The sequence below is a fragment of the Neolamprologus multifasciatus genome, chromosome 19 (assembly GCF_963576455.1).
Source record: "Neolamprologus multifasciatus chromosome 19, fNeoMul1.2, whole genome shotgun sequence".
In the NCBI taxonomy this organism is placed as follows: Eukaryota; Metazoa; Chordata; class Actinopteri; order Cichliformes; family Cichlidae; genus Neolamprologus; species Neolamprologus multifasciatus.
In genome coordinates this window covers 9,777,882-9,795,505 of record NC_140457.1, presented here as the reverse complement: position 1 = coordinate 9,795,505, position 17,624 = coordinate 9,777,882, and the positions used below count along the sequence as shown (strand labels likewise).

The 17,624-nt window shown below is 38.4% G+C and overlaps 2 protein-coding genes across 3 annotated transcripts; both read right to left on the bottom strand.

The window, feature by feature from the left end:
* Positions 1–103: 103 nt before the first annotated feature.
* On the bottom strand, positions 104–6,494 carry LOC146495975 (ubiquitin-conjugating enzyme E2 D2-like). 2 transcript variants are annotated; one of them, XM_085142601.1, is made up of 8 exons: positions 6,109–6,494; positions 4,944–5,007; positions 4,506–4,537; positions 4,227–4,304; positions 3,699–3,804; positions 3,303–3,396; positions 3,058–3,107; positions 104–1,224 (listed from the first exon to the last, which is right to left on the bottom strand). In XM_085142601.1, exons 1-7 carry the CDS (start codon positions 6,130–6,132, stop codon positions 3,059–3,061), a joined length of 447 nt encoding a protein of 148 aa, XP_084998727.1. In that variant the 5' UTR covers positions 6,133–6,494; the 3' UTR covers positions 104–1,224; position 3,058. The 2 variants fall into 2 exon arrangements, with proteins under 2 accessions (XP_084998727.1, XP_084998728.1); XM_085142602.1 differs by lacking the exon at positions 3,058–3,107 and having other exon boundaries at positions 6,109–6,489.
* Positions 6,153–17,253, bottom strand: LOC146495974 (RING finger protein 145). The gene is made up of 11 exons (XM_085142596.1): positions 16,951–17,253; positions 16,448–16,755; positions 14,402–14,510; positions 13,138–13,229; positions 12,419–12,660; positions 11,984–12,159; positions 11,746–11,886; positions 11,478–11,660; positions 11,252–11,399; positions 10,346–10,702; positions 6,153–8,414 (listed from the first exon to the last, which is right to left on the bottom strand). The coding sequence occupies exons 2-11, from the start codon at positions 16,614–16,616 to the stop codon at positions 7,581–7,583; spliced, it is 2,451 nt and encodes an 816-aa protein (XP_084998722.1). The 5' UTR covers positions 16,617–16,755; positions 16,951–17,253; the 3' UTR covers positions 6,153–7,580.
* Between the last annotated feature and the right edge of the window lie 371 nt (positions 17,254–17,624).

The window sequence follows — 17,624 nt, the reverse complement described above, 5'->3', positions numbered from 1 at the left end:
TACAGATGGTTTTACTGAAGACTTCAGCATAGTCTTCAAAGTCTAGCAGTGTTCAGGGGATTTTTAAATGCCTCAAATGAAAACTACAAAAACATCACACTGGTTGTTTTATGGTTTAAGTAACTTTATTGAAGGGAAACTAAAAAGAAACAGAGCGACAAGTTGATTATCAACCATCAGCTTTGCATCATATTTTTAGGGCTACAAGAAGACAGTGTTCGAGTGGGTGTAAAACTAAGAGCTCAACTACTGGCTTCTAAATAACAAAAAAGTAGAAAGCCTTTGAGGGGAACCAAATTTTTTTCCAACTGTTCAACCTTACAATCCACTTAATTTGCAGAAACATATCAGATAATATAGCCTACCTTTATTAACATGCATAAAATACAACATTGAAGTTCTTACATTTGTTTCTTTAACATTGATATATACTGCTGTGCTTCTCTGTACACACTTTGATAGTGGAATAAGATACACTTCTTTCCTCAGATAATAAACTTCATTTACTATGCATCAGAAGAACAAACTGACATCGCACCGGTCCTGGAGGCAGACAGGGTCCACAAAACAGTTTCTTCATTGTCACAGATTTGTATTTGTTTTTTCCTTAAGTGCAGCAGAATACCGCCAATTTGAGAATTCAAAATTTACAACAATGGCAAAACACAGACTTTGCCCCAAATGCTCAAAGAAGCCCGGCCTATGACGAAGTATCAACCCCAGAGGATCCAGTCTGTCTACAAGTGGATCAGCGTAGGGTTGATGCTGCTCAGCATGAGGAGACCAGCTGCATCAGATTCTACCAAGTGTGTGCAGAGTAAATGACTATCATCACCAATTTTGGGTTGAAAACTCTTACCGGTGCATGCTCAAGCCGAGTCTATAGACCACGATCGTTTTCGTGATTTTTATACATTTTTTTAAATTTGAACTCTGTATAAAAACAGGAGTCGAAACTTTACAGAAACTGGCACAAGTCCTAGAGAGAAAACACTATCTTCTTATGAGCGCGCAGGTGGGAAAAGGAGGGGTAAAATGCTCTGATTAACCAAAAAGAAAAAACAAAAAAGAAAGACAAAAAAATAATAATAATAATAAAGTGAAAAAGTAAAACAGAATCCCAAAATTTTAAGTTTGAACCAGCAACCACATTTTCACCAGCGTTCCAAACGATCCCATCACATTGCGTATTTTTGTGTCCATTCTTTTGCCATTTTGGTGTATCTGCAAAGAAAAAGGGGGGGCAAACATTAACTTCACCTATTTAATACAAAAATTCCTGTCTTCAAGTCATACCCAAAATATCAGCAGGATTTCTTCATGCACCTGAAAACACTGCTATTTTTTTGAAGGCCATGCCAAGTTAGCACCCTAACTGATCACGTCCAGATTAGCACAGAAATAAGATGTCTAAAAGACCAAGTCTGAAACAACAGAACTTTTTTTTGGAGGGGAATGGGTATACAATCCTTTTCATGCTGGAGCTAGCAGCTGTGCGCATGCAAAAACAACATTGTTTTTGAACTTTGTCGAGTGATGAGATGAACCATCATTACTACTCTCAATATCCAAGGTTATACCCAGATTAAATGAATCCTATTATAAAAAGGACTTTAACACTACATTTGGATGGTTTCAGCTTACTTTGCTTCTTGCCGGTTTTGGGAAGTTCTATTTCTTGTTCCAGCATTGAATTAAAATTTGTATTTGTATCACCCCCCCTCCCCCCCACCACCATAGTGTATCCTCCGAATCATTTTTCAAACCACATTTACACTGATCCAAGCGGGAACTGTATCCATTCATTTTAATCTCATAATAAAAATTGTTCTTCACTTGGGAATAATCCTGTACAGTAAAATCATTTGATAAACATGACATGTTATACTGCTGGTGATATAACTTCCGATGCAGACTGATGCATAAGCAGTTTTCTCACACCACACTGCAGCCCTGAACTCCGACATTACCTTGAGAAGCCAAATGCAAGAATAGAATTTTTTTTTTAAAAAAAAGGGTGCATTGTCAAAACAGACATTAAATTGTCAACCCTGTAGAAGTCTGTGTGATGTCCAATTGGGCGCATGTGAGAATAGAGTGGGTGTCGGGTCCTGCCTCCTTCACGCTAAACCCCAACGCACCGTCGTCTAAATCATATTGGGTATTTCCACAGCGAGAACGCATCTGAAGCAGACCATTTCCTGTTGTGTGCTACATGACAAAGGGCAACTTAGACAACCTGATTTTCCTCCACACTGTCCAGAGTTCATGTGTGGGGAGAGGGAAGGGAAGAAAGGAGAGAAAAAAAAAAGCCTTTGGCATGTTTGAAAATACTGGCCAATTAGCAACGCTCTTAACAAACCTAACCATTATATCACATTTCTCATTTGTTTGTCAGCCCTGCCTTAATTTTAGACATCAAGCTCATGAATTCAGCCTTTTTTGACAGCCAGCTGTTGCAGTGTCCTTAAATGCATCACCATGAACATTTTTCCACAATGCTGTGACATCTGTTGAACAATGCAACTGACAAATGCAGGCAACCCATGATTAACTGAGGGGTTATCCTCAAGTCTCTACAAGTTGATGCCAGAAATCATACCAAAGAATGAAACTTTACAACGTTACAAAGAAGAAAAAAAACATATAGGGAGTTAAGGAGGTACTTCCTTATTACCAGACTAGAATTTCATGGAACACTAAAAGAGTTTTTCTATTACATCTTGATTTTCCTTTGCCCTGTGTTAGCGGTACACCACAATACTCAAGTGTCCATTATATCCACAGGCAGAAATTTTCAGTTAACTTGTTTATTTCCAGCAGGAGAGTGCAACTGCAGGAAATCAAGGTGCACATAAAAATCCAAACCCACACCCTGAGAGCAGAGCAGGGTCAATAAGTTATTCGGCACATAGAGACAAAGATTAGTACAAGCAGCTCATTTTAGTCACACTCTTTAGAACAGATCCAAGCCTCTAGTTATGTACTGAGCAGAGCATCACAACATATCCGATCACTTAGCACTAGCCAAGATGCAGTGATGGCTCTTGGCCTTACCCTAAAGCATGGCATACTTGACTGTCCACTCCTGTGCTAGTTTATTGTACCTAACAGGATAAAACTAGGTTTTATAATATACCCTAGAGATAAGGGTGATTTGACATCAATGCAATCAGCAACTTTGAAACCGCAACACTTCTTGCAAACACAGCACCATAAAACTCATGTTCCTTTCTGGAGACAGAATTGGTCAGTTCACATGTTTAGAGGTTAGTTTTTCCACACATAATATTTATACTTACTTCTGACTATCTGTTTTGTAGATTCGTGCGATCTCTGGCACTAGCGGGTCATCAGGGTTTGGGTCACATAGGAGTGAGCAAATGGAGAGAAGAACTGCAAGGAACATATGGATGCTAAGCATTCTTTAACATTTATTATATTTTAGATGGCTTTAAAAAAATTAAACACATAAAAAAAGGGAATGTTTAATTTCCCTTGACATGTCAATTTATAATAGCATTTTAAGGTAAAGAAATGGTTTACCATATTCTAAATTTTAAACTCAAACTGTAGACATTAAATATTATTAGTACAGGTCTTGCTGATCCAAAAAGCAGGGAAATAAATACCTGGTTAAAAATATGGGCCTAAGTAAATTATATAAGTTGGGTGTTAATTAACAGATGTCCTCATACCTTTAGAAATAGTAAGCGCAGGAGACCACTGTGATCTGAGAATATCCAGACAGATACTGCCGTTACTGTTAATATTTGGGTGGTAAATTCTTGTCGTAAACGCAACCTGAGAGAAAAATAAACAAAAACACAGTGAAAAGCTATACAAAACAGTGACAACAACATGTCCGTGTTATGCAACTCAGAAACTTTGACACTAGGCACTGACGTGTGACACTCATGACTGTCAAGTTCTGGAATGACAGGTATTACTTCATGTAGGCTACTGGCCAATGTTCATGGCGCAAGAATCACCAGGCCCTATTTACTATAAATGTAGTGTTTTTGAAGATATCTTCCTCGTGTGTACAGGAAGAGCTGTTCAGCATTTTAAAGTATAACATTTGGCCCTTGTTGTTGATACTTTATGCTGTAAACAGGACATTTTTTCATACTAACTGCCGCCTAGAGCACGACAGACTATTTCCATATTTAAGTTATCAAAACAGGAAACTCTGCTTAAGGTTTGACCAGTCCAACCACAGTTACCTTGGGGGGTTTGAAGGGGTAGTCTGTTGGAAAATGAATCGTCAAGAAGAAAACACCTCCCTGATATGGACTGTCACTCTGATGAAAAAAAAAGAAAAAAAAAAAGGGGACATTTACATATTTCAGAAGACACACAGCTACTCATTATCAAGTCAAATTTCAACCTTTATTACAAATACATTTTAAGCACTCGGGAACACTACTTCAATGCCAAATTTCAGCACCGTGCTGCCATAAACCCGACAAGGGCAACAACTGTGTCATAAAACATCTACTTACAGGCCCCATGATTGTGGCTTGCCAGTGAAACACTGCAGAGAACAGAAAGTAAAAGTTACAAAACAAGAAAAGGTCACAGGTATGTGATCTGACAGGAACTAAGGTTTCCAAACAGACCTCATAGCTTCCCAGTAACACAATTTCCCTGTTTTAAAGTCAATTTTAATATCCCACTGTAAATTTTCTAAACACAGCAGCAACCAATTTCTCCACTTTAAATCAACATCCAAATGGTTTTATAATATTTAAGACATGTTTTTAAAGCAAATATGCTAAAGTTTAGCACACCACAGCATTTCAAAAATGAAAAATTGTTCTTTTTTTGGGCTGCACATCTCAAATGACACATTAGATAATATCACCTTAGTTGCAAATTTTTGCCATTTTATTTTTGACGAACTAAAGAAATGAAATAAAGAGCAGGTTTGGGACACTTACTATCATCACCCACTGGGCCAGCTGAGCACTGTGCTGGAGGGTCACGAGCCAGGTCGTTAAGCTCCTATGAGGAAAAACAATAACCAGTTAGACAAAAGTAACAAAAAGACAAAACAATGAGTAGATGTGATCTTTAAAAAAAATATTTAAAAAAAAAAAAAAGGAAAAGAAAGAAAACAAAACAAAAAAATCTGTCTATAGGCGTGAGCGCCTTTTATCATCATTGATATACATGCTGAAACCGAGACTGCGGTGGTGAGGGGTGCTACCTAACAGGTGTGTGCTTAATATATTTCACGCCATCCTAACTTCGGGTTTCATCACCCGGCCACTATGCTCAAAATTCAACTCCATGCAAAGTTATTGAGAACCGAACATATACCGTGTATACTGTGACACGTGTTGTGTTATTTTTAGGGTATACACTATTTTAGAGTGAGGTGAAGGCCACAGCCCCACCCTAGCCTTCCGTAAACTTACAAAGAAGTGGTGTCTGATTTTCTTGGAAGAAAATTCTCGTAAACAGCAGAGTGAAGGAATGAAACCAGGTGTCAGCAATTCGAGTGTGTTACTCCATTCTGTTCCTGTCAGTTTCTGTCAATCACGATTACAGACCAAGAACAAATACGATGACATACCAAAGAAATGTATCATGAAGGCAGCTCTGACTAACAGATTTCGGGGACTGATATGAGTCATGGACCCTCCAACATGAATTATTGCCGCTTTAATTCATGACTAAACGACTTATAATTTACTAGCGAGTACAAAGAATATCAGGTTAAAAGTTTCGTATTACAGTTAGGCAACCTTCAAACATATGTGCCTTCGTGTAAAGGTATGAAGTGTTGGGAAATTCATGCGGCCTCCTTCCGCCGTCAAACATACATTCTCTACAAGTGAAACTGCTAACGTTAGCTGACCGGCCCAACATTAAGCCGTGTTGGCCCGTGCTAACCGATGCAAGTAGTAAAAACCACCATTAATTCACTCAAGTCAAAACACACCAAAGTCTCCTTAACATTTTTAAATAAAACGAGCTCTAAAGTTAACACATCTTCGAACATGTTTCGCCGCCTTGTTTCGAGAACAGCGGCTCGCTGCATTGTGGGAGGCTAGCGGGACTAGCTTACACGGCTAGCCAACCTTCACGACGTTATCTTACCTTGTGAATCCTTTTCAGAGCCATCCTGTCTTGGTGTTCTGCTCTCTAAGTTGGCGGTGTTTCGATCCCAAACGAAGAAACAGAGATGCTTCGCTCTCGGTGAAATAACTGACGGTAGGTCAAACCCGACGGCTTTTTTCTTTCTCTGGCTAGCAGAGTTAGCCGGCTAGCAAGCTCAAACTACGTATGCGCGGTGTTAAACGTCAAATGTTACACACTCCCTCAATAACGCTCACTTTCCTCGTGAATTAAACGTCTTGTATCGGATTAAACCTAACCCCAAAATCAATGCCGAATAAGTGCGAGTGCCAGGTGGCGTAACCCGGTCGACAAAGCTCTCTTCTGCTGTTGGTTTCGGTCGGTGCCGCTGGCCAACTAGCGTCAGTCTACATGTATTTGAAGCTTAGTTGTGAAGGCGGTGCAGTCGGCTGCTGAGTGACGGGGCGTTTGTGATGGCACATTGGTTCCTGCTGCTGAAGAAAAACAACATACATGCGAGACCAGCCGTGACATGCCAGTCTTTAGTTACTGAAAGACATAATTAAACGCGAACACTTTTTAGGATTTTTTTCAAGTAGTGATTAAAAGTTGCCCACATGATCACAACTTCAACCACAAGTTGTACAATTTTAATCGCGTTAATGTAAATCAGGCAGTATTCATATTAATCCAAGTAACTAAATTATAACGACGCTGGATTACCAAACAAAAGCTTCTGAACCTCAAGGGGGCTGTGTGGTAATTGCTTTGTGGTAATGGTTTTTTTTCCAAAGGAGACATTTTAACATTCAATAGCAGGAACAGACGGATGCAATTTAGGCCATTAAGCCTTGTGTTTTATTCAAGTTTTTGTTACTCAGCCAGTGTTTATAGATCTGGTGGATCCACTGGCTTTCTGAGGTTTTTTAAATCAAGTCATCTACAAAAAATATGTCCATATCTTTAACTTAACATATTCTTAATTTTTTAAAAAAAAAATCTTATTTCTAAGATATATGTGTGTGTGTGTGTGTGTGTGTGTGCATATGAGTACAAACAGCTGATTCATAAATAAAAAGACACCTGCTGAAGCTTTTCTCTTTGCCACATTTCTTTCACAAAAATGCTACTCAACCTTGAGCAAGAAAACAGACATGAAAAGAAAACAAATGTGATTTCTCCAAGAAAACATCTTTAGTTGTGACCTCCCAAAATTCAGTAAATACTAATATAAGATGTGCTTTATAGTTAAATCTTTTTTATTAAACATGATCTTTATTTAACATTTTCTTTAAAGTTGTACATTTATCGAACACAATTTAATCTCATTATTTATTCAAGATACACATTATTTGTTAGACCGAAGCACATTCATTATACTGTCTGGCATTTTTTCCTCAATCTATTGGTTCACACAGAGAAGCCAAATGTTTTTAATTTCCTATTATTGAGAATTATGCTTTTATACCCTTCAAGGCACTGGTACAGGGCAGTCAGTCACTGGTGTCTGTGCTTCTACGTGGGCTGAGCTCAAGGCTCTGTGGAGCAGGTTCAACCTCTCTGAGGCTTTCTGAGTCTGAATATGTGCAGCTACCTTTATAACTTTGGGCACGATCAGTGCAGAGTTCTGAGTTTTTATTACACGATTGGACAGATGATGGACTGTCAACAAGTGTTTTTCCACTTGAGATTCCCTCTTGATTTTTCTCTGTATTGTTTGCCTCTGGTGAATTGAAGCTCTTCCATGATTCAGGTGTCCCATCACATCTAGGACTGAAATGAATGCTGTCCTCAACCTCTGCTAGTTCAGAGGCAGACTGGCCCTCTGTTGTAACAGTTTTCAGGGTAGATGGCAGTATGGAGTCCTTACCACTCTCCTCAGCTTGGTTGGGCGTGTTGGGAGGATTTTTATTTTGAGGCGTATGAGAACTTGAAAGGTCCCCTGAACGCACTGGATGGACACATTCAACACAGTCCCCACTGGGGCTGTAATGAAGACCCTGATGGGCTTCGCTATTTTCTCCATTCTCAAAGCTTTCCCTTCCCTCCCGCTGCTCAGTGTCATCAGGAGTTACACTGTTGCTCTGTGTCTCCTGCACTGTTGCTGTATCCAGCTTCTGATCTCCCTCTGGTGCAGCTGGATCAGGCCCCGCGTCTCTCTGAGGTGGGGCGGCCGGGCTGTCAGCTGAAGCCTGGCTCTGACCCGGCGGTGTCGGTCGTACCGTTTGGTGGCACATGGGGCACGTCTCCTGAACATACAGCCATTTGCGGAGGCAGTTAGAATGGAAGAAATGTCCACAATATGTGATCACGGCAGAGCTCATTTCCTGTAAAAAAAAAAAAATACATAAATAAAAAAATAAAATAAACAAAATGCATAGAAAAATGATATATAATTATCAAAGTATAAAAGTTTATATTAATATAACAAGTCTGTGTATTAGATAGGAATATTTATTTGTATCATATGTGTAGATATTAGGTTGGATTAAATAGTCAAAACATCTATATAAGATGAGCTAGACAGGTGTAGGAATTATTAAGCATTTGCATCCTCCTACTTCCTCTTATGAACAATACTTTGTTTTTGTTGGGTTCCCCCCCCCCTTTCATTTCTTTATGAGATGTTTATTTTTTCATGTGACTTCTCTTCATTTACCTCTAATTTATTTTGCATTAATATCAGTCAATTTAATAGTTTTCTTGTCCCCCATCAGCTTACTTCTATCCTGCTTTAACACATGTAATACATTTTCCATTAAAGTCAATAAAGTCTTATCTTTTACAGGTAAAATGGTAAATGGCCTGTATTTGTATAGCGCTTTTCTAGTCCCTAAGGACCCCAAAGCGCTTTACACAACCAGTCATCCACCCATTCACACACTGGTGATGGCAAGCTACATATTTTCTGTAAGAATTTCCTTGATGACTAACTACTGACTACTAGAGATATTATTAACTTGTTTTGACCAGAAAAACAAACTCAAGGCCAAAGAAGAGTCCTGAATGCCAAACTGGAAAAACAGGAATAACAAACCTCAAAAACGCACGCACACACACATGAACACGCACACACACACACACACACACACACACACCATCAGCTATTATATATGCAAAGTAGTAGTCATGACAACTAAAGGGGAACACTGTCAAAAATCAAGTATCAACCCATGACAACTTTTAATTAATGCCCCAATACAAAATGACACACTGATTATAATAAGTAAAACCTAAGGCACCTACAATAACCTGACAACTGTTATGTTAATGTAACGATACTGTAAATTAACTTTGGCCTTCAGCACTGAACAACTAAAATGCATCATCATCTCTATCTGGGATCATTTCATTTCACACTCTTTTTATATTGTTTAAATAATTTTAGCAAACTTTAGCAAAAATGCCTCAATTTACCATGGAAGTCAAAGTATTCAGAGAAAAAACAACTAAATTTAAGTATATTTTATTAAGCAGGCATTTATGTATTTTCATAAGTATCAATAATGTAATCAAGAAAGCATTTTGTGTCTGATATGGAGGTGAACTGAGGGCACAATTAGCAACTCAAAGCCTGCCAGTCCTCTTGCTACATAATCCACACAGTCTAATTATTAACCACACTTAAGCATGGCATGTCAGCCACTTGAGATTTGAGGTTTTCTGTTGAATTTTTAAATGGATTGTTTTGTGTAACATGCACAAATTTTACATCACTGATGATTGCTTTTGGATTAAATTTTTTTGGGTTTTTTTTAAATCATGAATGCTGAAATTTGGAAGAACAATTTTCAAAAGCCAAAACTCACAAAATGTGATTGCACAGAGTTAAATGTTGATGGATTTTCCCCCCTCAATATTTCATAGTTGCTTCTGCGTAAGACTTGAACAGCAACTAAAAGAGGTGGTGGTTTAGAGGAAACAGAGGTCATGATAACCCCAAACAAACAAACCACAACAACAAAAAAAACCAAAAACATAAAAATTAAGGCCATCAGGTCATTCATGGGGGGGTTGTACTGTTTCCAAACCTAAATGGGGTCAGATAATTGAACAAAATAAGTAAAAAACATTAAAACCACCTACTTAAGTTCATTGGATGCTTTGTGTTATTTTGTGCAGAAACTACACGAGTTTGAAAATGAATTTTCACAGCCAAATGAGGATTAGGACTGGGTTTGAGGTTTTATAGTATCTTATGTTGTTGGTTCTCAGCTTTAACCATCTTCTAAAAACAAAAGCTACAAGGGCGACTGACCTGAAAGCAGATGGCGCACACATCATTGTGCTGCTGCAGCTGCTGAGCTGTGGCTCTGGGCAGGGAGTTGATCTTCTTAGCTGCTTCCTGTCTGAGCAGGAAGCTCCTCCAGCCAGACTGAGCTCTGAGCCAAACGTTAAAATATGAGTGGATGATAATGACGGAGGCACCCATCCAGCTCCACTCTCCAAAGAGTGACTCCCAGGTGCCATAAGCCACCACGCACAGTGCCACAACAAACTCCAACACACGGCTGACAGCGTTCACCCAGTAGATCACTTCGTCCAGGCTCTCAATTGGGTCGCTGCGAAACAGCTCCACCATGAAGAGGGAGTAGATCAGCATAGTGCCAGTAACCTGGAATAAACAGTCGGTCTTTTACATGTGCAAGTCAGCAGTCATCCTCCTCTCCCTGTATAAATCTACAGCTTCTTCCATGTAAACAGCTTCTTTGTTTTTCAGTTTGTGAAGGTGACCTTACGTTGTCTACTAAATGCCTTTTTCTATTTATGACTATAGGAGGTGTCACATTAGTGTTACTGCACAGGTGTACAGAAACAGGACGATATCACAAAAAACAAACAAAAAGGTATTAACTATGTAGACATGCACTACATCTGACCTCCAGTGGGGGAGCCAAAGTCATAAAATTTCTCACATTCAACACTGCATTGCTGGGACATGACTACACACATTTACAACTGGAACTTAATGGCAACAGTAGTAGTCCTGTTTTAAATGTCACAGTAATTAAAGCCAGTGATTTAAAAGCATATAAATAATCTAACCCTGTATTTCAGTTTCTGGAATAGCTGTTACCACAGCTGCATTTAAGATTGCTTCCTGAATGTATTCATAATTTAAAACACACTAAAAAGAGAGAGAGAGAACATAAATACTTCCTACCTGAAGGGATGTAAGCATGCAGCTGGACACCAGTATGAGGAGCCAGAAATCCATGTGGAAGAACTGGGAGATCTTGTAAGCCATAAACACTGGGAAAACCAGGAGAAGCAAACACATGCTGAGGCCACGGAAGTGTTTCCACAGACTCCTAGAAGCACATATGAAGGAGAAATTAATGAAATCGGGAATAAGCTTAAAAAAGAAAAAACACTGTTGCTGCTCTTACCTGTTTCGTGATGCACCCAGTGCGAGAATAACTGGATCTGTTATTTCTATCATTGACTGCAGGGTTGAGGTCACCACGATGAAGAGGATGATGCTGAGGAGGAAGGTGCGCTGCAGTGCTTGCATATCCAACAGGCCTGTCTGAATGGCGAGGAGGAGCAGAGTGACGCCCTCAGTCACACCTCTGAGAACAAAAACGATCAGGAATTAAGATAAATTAAAAATAAAGGAGGTATAGCACAGAGATACAGCTTTACATTATCAGTTACCTGTGCATGACATTCTCATTCTGAACAGCGGCAAAACCTCCCAGGTAAAACTTGCATAGATTGAGCAGCCCCAGAGCCAGATAGGACACCATGAAGGTCAGACCCAAAAGAGAGTATGGTGTTGCACAACATTCAGAGACACTGTAGGGTTCAAGCAAATGAGAAACCGATGATAATGTTCATATTGTCAGGATTAAACATACACAAAATGAAGGGAATGTAATTAACACCTTCACACCTTGTGAGGAGGAAGAACATGATCCCATGATGGGTTATTGAGGCGCCAGCAGACATGATGTCTGAGCACAGCTGGACAATGAATAGAATAAACCAGAAGACGCTAAAGAGGACTGGGACAGCAAACTGGTTCCACAGAGAGATTCCCACACCCAGAAGTCTGTACAGCTCAATTACCTGAGGAAAGGAAACATGATAAAGTCCGGAATGTTAAAAAACAAAACAAAAAAACAAACCCACAGATTTTTACATTTATATCGTTCATTAACTGATTGTTTTCCAGTCTAGTATATAATCAAGAAAACCAAAAATACAATTTAGAAGTTTAGTATACTTAATAATAACCAAATAAGAGGTGATTGTGTCGACAGAAGACAAAAACAGTCCAGTATGAAATATGAAAAATAAAAAAATTAGAATATCAGAATAAGAGAACCTCCAGGTGAAGTAGCTCAGAGTAGGCAGCCCTTGCGAGACGGTATGGCACAAAGATATTTGACAGCAGGAACACGGCGATTCCTGCTCCAGTCAGGCCCATGGAGAAAGTGTTGACCGTTAGCAGCGTGGCATGAGGCGTGGTGCAGAGTCGAGCCAGCAGGGGGAGCATGTGAGCAGAGAACAACCACACCTTTTTGGTCTTCATCAAGAAGGCACACAGTGTGCTGAGAATAATCTGACCTGGCAGAAAATAACAGTACAGCTTCACAACGGCGAAACCTTAAAAAGTAAATACAACAGATGCTTCCTGCATTATTTTACAACTGATTACAGTTTTTGAGGAATTTAAGGAGAACTTTGATTTGTTAAATCTGTAACACCTGTGACAGGCTTCAGCAGGCCCTAAACTGGATAAACTGTTCGCTGTGAGAAGTGGCTTTAATTCCCAGATTTCTTTTAATGTAACATTAAATAATCCAGTTTTCACATATGGCGTTATTTTTGTGCCACTATTCTGAGTGCACGTAAAAAGAATTGAACGCACGTAAAAATAAATTTGCAGGTGCAAGTGTTGCATTTTCAGGAGAAATTTATTTTGAGCGAAGAAAAGCTGCGTGCAAAAAATGTATTTCAGACCTTTTTAGAACGTGAGCCTATAGGAATCGAAAGCTTTCTAATGAACTTTCTAACTAATTACATACATGGTTTAGTACTCACTAGTCATTGCAGAGACAAATCGGTTGAAGGCCAAAGAATCACGATACACTGCTCCTTGATAACCGTACTGTAGCTCTTCATGAAGATAATCCCTATAAAACAAACAGAAAAAATAATTTTACAATCACATGTAAACTGCATACTTTTGTTTAGAGTTACCCCTCATGTCTTTATACTTTGCTATAAAATGGGAAACAGGTGCAGCAGCTTATTTTAACATGTGCAAACAGTATATCAGGCAACAACAGAGTTTATACAATTTGAGCATTAAAATCAATATTTGGTGTGACTGCCTTTATTCATCAACAGTCTGAACTCTAAGACAGGCTTTCTCATCATTTCCTAAAGTAGTCTTCAGGAATAGTTCTCTAGGCTTCTTGGAGGACATTTCAAAGCTTTTCTGGATGTTGACTTTTTCTTGGGGGTTCAAGTTACAATTTTGACAAGATCTCCAGCACCACTGACTGAAAACCATGACAGAGTCTCTAGAATATTTCACAGATGGCTGTAGACGCTTACCTCTCAACTGACTCCCTCTGTGCATACTGATTAATTATTCCATAATACCCGTTGCCACTAAAGTCCCATTCTTGTGTCATACCTAAGCCTTTTCTCCCTGTTTTGCTTCCTTAAGAACGGCTTCTTGACAGCCGCTTAAACCATTTTTGATGAGAGTTCAGCAAACAGTACATTGAAGGGTTATGCTATATCTCACAGGTGCTGTGTCAGATCTTTGCTTGATTTCTTTTTGTACAGTTCTTAATGACATGACTTTTAGAAATTGTCACTTACTGCATCACTTTGTCCAGTTCCCTCATCTTTTTTAAGAACACACTGCACACCATACTGAGATATACGAAGTGTTCCCATAATAACACTTTGACAATAACCATAGGTGTCTTTTTTAAATGTCTGAATGATTCATATGTCAGCGTTAAGTGGCGACACAAACAAACACATTCCTCTGAAAATGGTCAAATACCAGGACTGAAAAATGAGTGGTAAAGCAGCCGATGTCCAAAAACAAACTTTGAAAAACTTCAAGAAAGCCTGGAGAGCTACTGCTAAAGACTGCTTTAAAAATACAAGAAACTCTTTAGAAGGAAAAAGGAAGTAAAATGTAAGTGATAGGACACTCAAGACTTTTCCATAGTAGCCTACTGACCTTTTGTCAGAAAAGCTGATTCAATCAAAAAAAAAAAAAAAAAAACCCCCCCCCCCCCAAACATCTAGGATTTACAACAATAGTGCCAAAGGATCTCACTTGGAAATCTGATGCCCCATGTATAGGAGGAGGCCGGTGAGAATATGGAGGTAGAGCGTCACAATGTGTCTCAATGGAAGGATTAACACCACCACATTTATCAAATGACCTGGAAGACAAAGAAGAATGAGTGTGATGTTTTCATGCGTTTGATGCACAGCTAAAAGCACACAAACATTATGAAATAGAAAAGATACTGTCACTTATAAATGTCTATTATCATTTTCACAATGCTGACTCTCCCCATCAGGCTGACTAAGCTTCCAAGAGAGTTTAAAACCACATGAATAGTTTATATTTAACTGTTTTTTTTAAGTCATGCCAATGACTTAAACTATGTAGTTTTTATTGAGGATTTCATTGATTAAAAACTGTTAATACAAGGTTTTGAAATCTCGTATGTCCTGCCAACAGTCCAAAAGTTAAACAGATTCAGTTTACAGTTACACAAGCCAGGTAAACACAGGAAATCCTCACACTATGACAACCCAGAAAATATTATGAAATAATTAAAATACTTAATCAGCTACAGCTGCTTATCCCACAACAGAGAAACAGAATAAAAACAAGAATATTTAGTGTTTATAAATGTGATATTATTCCGTTATTCTAATCACCCAAATGCTGCTTTTCACAGGACCCTTTTCAATATTTTTTTTATTGGTTTCTGGTTTTCAAGAGAAGCAGTAAAACAGTTGTTGTAATGCACGTAAGATTTAAAAATGCAGATCATTTTCAACTTTTTTCTTTCTAAAGGTAATTCTCTGTAGGTTTTCTAATTTTCATTAGCTTTTATTTGGATAAAGTCTGTGTCTTTTAAGATGACAAAGCAATCTGAAGTAACATTTTGACCAGGGGTGGACAGTTATGTTTCACAAGCGCCACATGGGAAACTGGGACTGATGTGAAGAGCCACAATAATCTTATAAAGAGATAAAACTTGGTCTTTCCATCTCAAATCACCATGGGCCCCCTGCTCATTCATTTCTGATTTGCCAAAAAATATAATGGTCCAAAATTCAAACATATATAGTGATAGCTGTAAAATTTTAGCTTAACTTTGACATACTTATCAAGTTTTCCTTTCTTTCTTTTTCTTTTTTTTTTTTTTAGAAAAACAGTTGACCTACTTCCTGCACGTTTTTTTGCACTTTGAAGTCAGAGACCACGAATATCCTATTGGTACTTGTTTTGTTTTTACGTCTTTCGGTATATTTTAAGCTGTACCTGAATTATCAGACTCCTCGAGAGCAATGTGCATGCCTTTGGTTTTATTCAGATTTGCTCAAATCAGCATGAAGGCGGAATGAAAATAGAATTTTCTTCAATATTGTGACTAAGAATTTCATGTTAAAAAGTACTGCACATGATTTATTTTACATTATTGCGAAATATAACTACAAACTATTCATGTGAATTTTATTTATTTATTTTTTAAAGGGTGGCTTTCTTTTTCTTTCTTTTTTTTTGTAAAACATACTTTAACTAACCAATACCCATACATGTCTCTAATGTATCAGTCCTAAAAACTCTGTTTGAATAAGATAGTCATATCATATTCAAACACCACCTCAGATTTCAAAGTGAAAAATATTTTTTTTGAAAAGGCCTGAAAGTGTGTGAGTGGGCCTGTTAAAAAAAAGAAACATATAGAAAAATATTTTATATACAAAGCAATAAAAATTCACATTTTGAAACCATAAAATTTTCAGGCAAATCAGAGATGGTTAAGCAGAAAATACTCTAAAAACAATATGATTATTTAAGATGTAATGACCCAATTAATATTGAGTAGAATTGAGTTCTGCTTATTAGTGCAGCCCTCCACAACAGTCCCACTTTCTCATTTGCCCCCTTGGGAAAATTAAATGCCGACCACAGTAAACTTCAGTAAAACCAAGACTAAGGTCTTTCTTCTGAAGCAAACAGCTTTTTGAAGCAGGGCGACTCAGTGTAATTCTTGTTAGGAGAGACAAATAAAAGCCATGGATCTTAACATTAGAGAGATTTACTTATTCTCCCACCTCCTTACTTGATGAAACTTACCAATGTAATACATGTTCCAGATGACATACTTGTATTTGAAGAGCATGTCTTCATTTTTTGCCTTGAGGTGCTCCGTTACACCTTCAATGTCACATCTGTAGAGCAGGTCTAGCACCAGTATGCTCGGCACCCTGAGAGCAACGTTGGCCAGCACTTCCAGACGAGGCATCTTGATTTAAACCAACTCCCACCCCCCTTTTTTTAGTCAGCAGAGTGCTAATGTGTCACATACTGTTAACTAACAGTTTCCCTGTACAGGACACAAGCCCCCAGTACCTTCACAACTATTTTGCTCGTCGTCTTGTCATCTGGAAATCACACAAAAACACAAGTTAGGGTGATGAGAAGAAACCTCTTAGCTGCCAGGCCGTTATTTAGCTGCTTTTGCGCCTCATTTCCAGCCACTATTGTTTATTGCTGGAGAAATGCATGAGTACTACTGCGAATTAAACACATTTTAAAGTAGATACTGTGTAAAAAAAAAGTGACAGTGGTACACTTACTTCGCTCAGTGACAAACATCATAGCCGAGCAGCCATTTGCTTGCTATCGCTAGTTTCTGCTGTTGCTGCTTTCACGGCGGCCAATGGCATGTTTTGCTAGCAGTGCGCTCAAATATATTTTAGTTTTTCTCTAACTTCCGCTTCTCCGAGATAAACGGAAATAACCGTCATCAGAAAAAGCGAAATTAAAAAGCTAAAACCATGATGTCAGGGTTAGTAGAGACTCTTCAAATGCAATGTTATGATTCCAGTGGCTTGCGTGGCTATTTCCTGTCCTGACGTCACGTCGAAAGGCACCAATCAGGTTCAAGTATTTTTGATTTCAAAATAAAAGGAACGTCTTTCCACGACGGCTGTCACTACAACTTTCAGTAATGTTGACAAGAAGAAAATGCATTTCGCGCTTGTACTTTCTAGAAGTGAATTCTGATGATATTTTTTGTATACACAAGTGCAACTTAAGTGACACAATGATCATTGCATACAGTGATGTGCAAAAGGCTTTGAGCCACGTTTCTTTATATTTCTTTATATTTTGTTTCCAAGGGTTAGCCAGATTTTCTTGAAATATTTTAAAGTGAACTTGAGAACATTTCAAGAGGAATGTTGTTTTTTTTTGTGTGTGTGTTTATTTGTTTTCTTGTCTCCTAAGCCACTTTACCCTGATCTATGAG

Coding starts and splice junctions, on each gene's coding strand:
- LOC146495974 (XM_085142596.1), bottom strand. CDS start 16,616: ATGCCTCGTCTGGAAGTGCTGGCCAACGTTGCTCTCAGGGTGCCGAGC. Junction 14,511..16,447: donor CTGGAACATGTATTACATTG/GTAAGTTTCATC, acceptor TTTGTCTTCCAG/GTCATTTGATAAATGTGGTG. Junction 11,887..11,983: donor ATGTTCTTCCTCCTCACAAG/GTGTGAAGGTGT, acceptor TGAACCCTACAG/TGTCTCTGAATGTTGTGCAA.
- LOC146495975 (XM_085142601.1), bottom strand. CDS start 6,132: ATGGCTCTGAAAAGGATTCACAAG. Junction 4,305..4,505: donor AAGCCACAATCATGGGGCCT/GTAAGTAGATGT, acceptor TTTTTTCATCAG/AGTGACAGTCCATATCAGGG. Junction 3,108..3,302: donor TACAAAACAGATAGTCAGAA/GTAAGTATAAAT, acceptor TTATCCTGTTAG/GTACAATAAACTAGCACAGG.